The sequence below is a fragment of the Stegostoma tigrinum genome, chromosome 22 (assembly GCF_030684315.1).
Source record: "Stegostoma tigrinum isolate sSteTig4 chromosome 22, sSteTig4.hap1, whole genome shotgun sequence".
Taxonomy (NCBI): Eukaryota; Metazoa; Chordata; class Chondrichthyes; order Orectolobiformes; family Stegostomatidae; genus Stegostoma; species Stegostoma tigrinum.
Genome location: NC_081375.1, coordinates 37,883,611 through 37,890,794, shown reverse-complemented (window position 1 = coordinate 37,890,794; position 7,184 = coordinate 37,883,611). Strand labels below are relative to the sequence as shown.

At 45.3% G+C, this 7,184-nt stretch overlaps 1 protein-coding gene across 5 annotated transcripts; it reads right to left on the bottom strand.

The window, feature by feature from the left end:
• Positions 1–272: 272 nt before the first annotated feature.
• Positions 273–4,953, bottom strand: LOC125463716 (RING finger protein 222). Of its 5 annotated transcripts, none has more exons than XM_048555328.2 (2): positions 4,930–4,953; positions 273–1,294 (listed from the first exon to the last, which is right to left on the bottom strand). In XM_048555328.2, the coding sequence occupies exon 2, from the start codon at positions 1,291–1,293 to the stop codon at positions 697–699; it is 597 nt and encodes a 198-aa protein (XP_048411285.1). In that variant the 5' UTR covers position 1,294; positions 4,930–4,953; the 3' UTR covers positions 273–696. The 5 variants fall into 5 exon arrangements, with proteins under 5 accessions (XP_048411285.1, XP_048411281.1, XP_048411283.1 ...); XM_048555324.1 differs by lacking the exon at positions 4,930–4,953 and adding an exon at positions 4,319–4,408; XM_048555326.2 differs by lacking the exon at positions 4,930–4,953 and adding an exon at positions 1,971–2,338.
• Positions 4,954–7,184: the final 2,231 nt, after the last annotated feature.

Genomic DNA, 7,184 nt, shown 5'->3' with positions numbered 1-7,184 from the left:
AATGACTGGAGCAGGCAGATAAGATCTTGGGTTGCACCCCCCAAAAAAGCAACCATTGGCATATGAAACATTCTTGCAGTAATGCCACAAGATTAGGTGCTTAGACAATGAACACAGGGCCTCCAATATTACGTGAATCTTGTTTCCGGAGTCAACTGTGAGAATGCTATTGAGGTGCTCTAACTAAACTGAGCTTGCCATATTTAAGTCCTATTCGTGTGTACAGACACTGTAATATATAAGAATAACAAGTATTGCACAGAATCCAGGAATGCAGTTTTGATTAATTTACTGGTGTTAAATAACATTTTGATAAATCTACTTAGTACAACTCATCCACCAGGCCACTGGCCCACTGTACAACAATTTATAACAATGTTGCAAAAAATTTTCCCAAATATTTATAGCTAATAACCTGCCAATAACATTAGTTATTTCTCTTGACAAACTGATCATGATTTCAATGCAAAAAAAGAATTTCTGTACAAGTGCAATTGGTATTTTCTCCATTCGGCTGGTCCCTCTCAGGAGTTGCCAAAGTACATTCCCGGTAATTTAAACAAAAAGATGCAGCAAGTGAGCACAGCTCCAAATAAAGTCCCTTTCTTTTCTCCTCCACGTGTATAAGTACTAAAGTACTTGTCACCCCCAGGAGGTTGCTGAGTTCAGACGGGGCTTCACTGCCCAAGAGTGCTGTCATTTGAAGGAGATGACCCAGGGCAGGATAGCAGCCACCACCGCGCCGATGATGATAAAACAGAGCAGCACCAGCACCCAGCGCAACCTGCAGCGCCTGTGCTCCAACACCAGTCCGTCGGCGGGGGCCCTCAGCTCCTCCTCGCTCATAGGCCTCCCCCGGCCGCTGATCACAAAAACCTGGCTGGTGCTCACGGCCGCTGGGTGCCGGGCGGCGGCCAAAAAAGTCCGGCGGCAACTGCCCGCCCAGCGGCGGAGGAGCGAGCGCAACGGCGGCGGAGGAGGAGGCGGCGCCGCCCCCAGCTGCGCCCCTAGCGGCCGGAGGTCCCGGGTGGCGGTGGGCGCCAGGGGGATCTCCAGGGTCTGCTTGGCGTCCTTGGCCGCGGTGGTCCAGCGTGTGCTCTTCTTGCTGAGGAAGGTGACATGCCGGCAGACGGGGCAGACCACCTTCTTGGGCTGCCTCTCCTGGTTGATGACCGTCTTGACCAGGCAGTCGTGGCAGAAGACGTGGTTGCAGCTCAGCGTCCGGAGGGACTGGTTCTGGCGCGAAACCTTCTCGTAACACACCGGGCACTCGGAGCTGCCCTCCTCCGACATGCTTTCAGGAAAACAAAAATGATAAATAATACAAAAAAACCCCAAACTGCTTCCCCCCCCCTTTCCCGATCGGGATGGGAAATCTTTCCCTGGAGACCCACGAACAGTGGCTGGTCCCTATCAAAGTCTACCAGAGAGAGAGAGAGAGAGGGGGGGGGGGGGAGAGAAGGGTAGAGGGGACATACCCCACCCCAGATAAAACACACACCCACCCCACACAGAGTCCAGAAAAAAAAGTCCAGCTCGTTTGAGGGGGGCTGAGGGTCAGGACTGCACTTCTCCTGAAACACCTGATTCACTGCTGCATCCTGCCCTCCGGATTCCACAACAAGGTCGCTGAGGTGGTGGTTTGTGTCCTGGCTGGCAGCTGATCAGAGCTCCGCTCTTGTTGAACTTGTTCAGCAAGCAGCCCATTTCTCTCTCTCTCTCCCCCCCTCCCCTCCCCTCCCCACCTCTCTCTCCCCCCTCCCCTCCCCACCTCTCTCTCCCCCTCCCCTCCCCACCTCTCTCTCCCTCCCCACCTCTCTCTCTCCCTCCCCAACTCTCTCTCTCCCTCCCTACCTCTCTCTCTCCCCCTCCCCTCCCCCCCCCTCTCTCTCTCCCTCTTCCAGAGAGAAAAAAAGGGGAGAGCAGACCACTTTGTCTGCTTTGAAGTGCAGGGGAAATCTTTCACATACCGTACTCTGTAGAGCCCGGGGTGCCACCAGAAACGGAGGAAGGGCGAACTTAAATCAAACTCCTGGGGAGGGGAGTCACTTAAGTGACCAGAGTCCCGTGCAGAGGAGATTCAAATTCCGACTAGGTGCCTCATTCAGTACGGAGTTCAAAATAATCACAAACGTAGCCGGGTGCGGCAATGAGCTTTTGAGGGTTTAAAGATTTTTAGTTTTGTTTCTTGTCCACAGTGGATGGGAGAGAAGCGAACCCTGGCACTCTCTATCTGTAAACTGACGAGAGGAAACCTTCCCTTCTCAGGCTACGGTGACAAGTCTAAGAGTTGTCACTGTCTTTACAACAACTGAAAAGCAACAGCTATTTGCTGACTGTTTTACACACCAGGTTCTCTCCGGGAAAACAGAGCTCTCATGACTAAATACACAGACAGCAGCATCGTTCCAGCTGCTGGTGAAATTTCAGTCGACTGTTTAATCATTTTAAAATTAGCCGCACGGGACTGATGCATTTTTAAAAAGTTCTAAACTCTGAAAAGTGGGCTAACATTTTGAAATCTAAGACCTCCCAGAATTGAAAGTTAGTTGAAATTCTCGTGTTACAGTGTCGAAGTAAATATTTTAGCCAGTAACCTGAAGTGTGCTGTAGGTATCAACTTTATTTCATTGGAATTATGAAAGGGGACAGTAGCCTAGTTGTTACGACATCGCAGCCCTGCCCGAATTGTGTGCGTTCAAATACAACAACTACATAATGCATAACATCTCTATAAATTGTGAAACTGAATTCGTCTAAAATGTGGTTTGGCGCTCGTCAAAGTAACCACAAAAAAACCCACCAAATTATCGTACAAATCTAGCCAGCTCTCCAATACTGTTTAGAAAAGGGACCTTTAACTTTTACACGACTCCAGCAATGGACCGTATTATTGACTCTGAAAGCACCCATTTACGGATGGGCAATGCTACTGATGCATATCACATTCCAGGAACAAATAGTGATCAAAATGTGTCAATTCAGATTTAACGATTTGAAGAGTACTCTTATGCTGCTCTACCAAATTTGCATAACACCTTCAACTGAATAGTCGGAGTACGTTGTACATTTCTCGCACCAGACATAGACAACTGGAGTTTGGTTCGGATAGCAGGGATGTGCTTCAACGTGACTCAGTTTCAATAAATTTAATTCAAGATAAAGATGTTAGACTTGTATTTTAAAAATTATAACACATGAAGAGGACATTTAGCCCACTCTATCTGCTGACTCTGCCAGTGTAATCCAAAACTATTCTCACTACTTTGCACTTTTTCTAACGTCCTATGTCATCGTCAGTTTCAAAATTACATCTCTTCTTTCAGAGGATTTAATTGTCTCTGTTACAGAGTCCTGTGCTGAAAGGACAGCAAACAAAACAAAAAATGGCACAGACAGATACTGAAAATATTTTTATAATACGTGCAGTGCTCATCTAACCTTGAAGCTAAATTTCAGGTCTATCCGGGATTACTGCTATGTTGCTGACTGATATGTTAAGTTCTTACGGTGCATTTCATGCATCAGCAATGTTAGGTGTAAAATAAAAATCTCAGATATCTGTTGGAATCCGAAGTGTCAGCAAAAAGAACAACTAACTGCACAAGTATAATTATTTTTTTGAAAAAAATAGGTGTTTTTTCTCTCTCTCTCAAAATGTGACTGCAATTTGACAATAAAAGTAGATAAACTTTATGAATTAAAAAAGAGCCCTTTATGGCCTGAAAGTATAATCACTTGATTGTTCGAAGCTATGCAGAACAGCTTAGCTGAACAATTCATTTAACACGATGAGGGCTTAAGATTAATGTTCAAACTTAAAATGCTACCATAAAGTTCTGCGTATAAATCACATCAGTGTGCAAGATACTCTATTTTAACAACACTATTTCAATAAAAGGACTGTATGATACACTTAATGAACTCACACTTAGAAAACAAAAACAAAGTTGCTGTAAAAACTCAGCAGGTCTGGTAGCATCTGTGAAGGAGAAAACACAGTTAATGTATCGGTCCGGTGACCCTTCCTCAGAACTCACACTTATAAAAGATCAGTCAGAGCCCAGTGATCTCTGAATCTGAATTCTGAATGCACACTCCACAAGGCTCCAGGCTCTGCACTAAGAGTCCATATACATAAAACTTACTTCAAGTAAGTCATGTAAATTGTTTATACAGGTTTAGAAAGTTAAAGGATACGTGGTGGTATCAAAGGATGTAGCAAATTCAGCCAGATATAGGATAAGCGCAAACATCTAAAAGTTGCTGTTCCAGCTGCGTTGCCCTACTTGTTACCTTTGCAAAAATGACAACTCACCTGCTCCATGATTGACACACAGTGGGTGACATGAAGTCGCCTTATTTTTAAACATAGTAGATAGGACCTAAACTCACCACTGAAAGTTAAGCATTTTCATCAGATATGGGCATTTGTTAATGAACTGAAAAGTGAAAATCACTGCCAGTTAGTTTCTCTAATGTTAAAAACTGTTACAGATGTGGAGCCTCATTCCTAAAGATTTAATTGTGGCTGCAGATTTGCTCTTTTCCTTATTGCATTTTTCTCTCCTAAACCAATCTCTATTTCTCTTTCTGAACCTGATTTGACTTTGCAATCGCCAGTTTTAAATTACACTTCTTTTTGTCCTTATACTATGTCGCAGTCCTTCAAGCTGATTAGCTAACGAGATTGCCAAATTCTCCTCAATGCGGTGTCATCAGCAACATGCTGTGCAAAAAAGACAAAAGGGCGCAATCTTATAGGGGTCTGAGCGATGTGTGTTTACCGAGATTTTTGCGCAAGAACTTTGTCAAGGAATCTATCTCGATATCGCGAGGGTCTCGCTCTGTCCTTTATACTTGCTGACAAGCGGCAAGGTGAGCAAGATCGATGTCAGCAAAGTTTGACACGGAAACCAGAGCAAGTACCAGGCAGAATCGGTTCACCACTTGCTCCATAGAGCCTCAATGCTGCTTTTCTTTTGACCAAACTGCATTTCAGAGCATGATCCATGGGCACCAGCTCCATGTGCATTGGCCTTCGGCATTCGGCAACACCTTATAACCATCCAGGTTGTAAATATACTGATCGGCTGCTTAGGAAGCACAGCATTACAGGTCACATGGCAATGAGTAGTGAAAGTCTACAACAGGGACATTTTGCGTGTACGGTCGGGCGCCAAGCTCACAGATTGGACAAGACTTCGTCTCAGAGCTGGTCACTTGCTCTCTTGGCGCTCACTCAACTTAACACGTACCAGTATACTTGCACCATCCGTGCTGTGCATTGCATCGAGTTGCCGTGCCATGCCTTGCCTGTTAGCACATCAGACAGAGGCCAAGACTAACAAGAGCAGCAGCGTTGCCGCCGAGGAGGACAAGGAGTACCCAGTTCAGGCAGAAGGCACCCCACGGTGTGAGGGGTGTGCAGGGGGTCCCAACTCCATGTCCTCAGGATGAGTGATGCGTCGTAGTGGTGCAGGGTCTGTATGTCCCAGAATCCGTTATACAGTTTGATGCAGCTGCACCTGAGAGCCGCAGGAGTGAATGGCTCTCCTGTTCCGGTGGCTGTGAGGCTGAGCCGCTTTGAATGTCTCTGTGAGTGAAAGGGGACCTGCTTCTCGTTTAAACCATGTGTATGCATCAGAATAGTGATGATGCCATCCGTACAAGGTCACACTGGGTCATTTTGCTTTCCCATGGCCTGGGCAGTAGGATTCTGGAATATAGCTGGTTTTCCCCCGGTACGGGGTGTCATTGGCTACACACCATTGCACTGAGACGGTTGTATCACAATGGTGTAGAATTCATCACCCGCTCCTTCAGCCTCTTTTGGTTTTGTTTGCAGTTCGGTTTTGCTGTCTAGATGACAGCATGAGATTATTTCCAAATTTGACTCAAATCAACAAGATAGTTACTTCTACTCACTGCAATAAATCATACAAGTAGAAAATAAGTACAATTCAACATTTTAAAGCTGACGTTTGCATTTTCATTTGTCTTGATCGCTTACCTGAATGTGATGTTCCCTTACTGGACAATGAGAATGTAAGTCTACAGTTGGCATTGGGAACAGGGTAATGCTGACACAAAGGGTGTTTAGATGGGTTGCAGTTACACTCTAGCAAAGTGTATGTGATGGTGGTTAAACAGTGACAGGGATGAGGCAATGGAGTTGTATGCATGAGGAACTGTCAGCCATGTCCGCTATGTGCATTGGGCAACATGTCTTTGTGGCTGTTGTGAAAGAACATTGCCAGTGAGGGTAAATGCCAGATTGCCATCATTTATCCAGGTACACAGCCCACCCACCCACCCTCTCCTTGCAACAGTGGCTTGGCACATCACCCAGATATCTGCTGAATGGCAATTACTCTGGGAATGATGCATGGTACAATTCAACTTGAATTGGACCAGAAGGATGCCATCTAAACAGGGTAGGTAGTTACGTGGTGTATTTGTAAGAATTGGCAAGAAAACCTGCATAAATCCCTCCAAAAATCTTGACCCAACTCAGATTTGGCCAAAATAGATGTAAGATTCAGCCTCTAGTATTCTATTTTCAATGTCATCCTTATCTGGAGGTGTCCAGCAGAAACCAGATGCCTTGCAAGCCACACACTATCCTGACTTGAGCTATATCGCTGTTCCTTCACTCTTTCTAGGTCAAAAGGCTGGAACTCCCTTGCTAACAATACTGTGGATGTTTCTACATCCTAAGGTCTGCAGAGGTTCAAGAAAGCAGCTCAGCACCACCTTTTCCAAGGTAATTGAGGATGGGAAATAAATGCTGGGTGAGCCTGCAATGCCTGCATCCCATGAATTAAAAAAAACAAAAAGGGGAAACATAATTTGGGATGGAGTTAGAAGGTTCAAAGGAATAAATGTCCTCATGTCATATCCTGTCATCAAGACCAGAAAATTAGGTGGTGAATATATGGATAATGGTTGTATCTTGTGGATGTGAGTTTGCTCGCTGAGCTGGAAGGTTAGTTTGCAGATGTTTTGTCACCATTCTAGGTAACATCATCAGTGAGCCTACGGTGAAGCACTGGTGTTATGTCCTGCTTTCTATTTATCTGTTTAGGTTTCCTTTGGTTGGTGATGTCATTCCCTGTATGGGTGATGTCATTTCCTGTTCTTTTTCTCAGATGATGGTAGATTGGCTCCAAATCAATGTGCTT

Coding starts and splice junctions, on each gene's coding strand:
- LOC125463716 (XM_048555324.1), bottom strand. CDS start 4,350: ATGTCACCCACTGTGTGTCAATCATGGAGCAG. Junction 1,295..4,318: donor GTGTGTCAATCATGGAGCAG/GTGAGTTGTCAT, acceptor TTTTCCTGAAAG/CATGTCGGAGGAGGGCAGCT.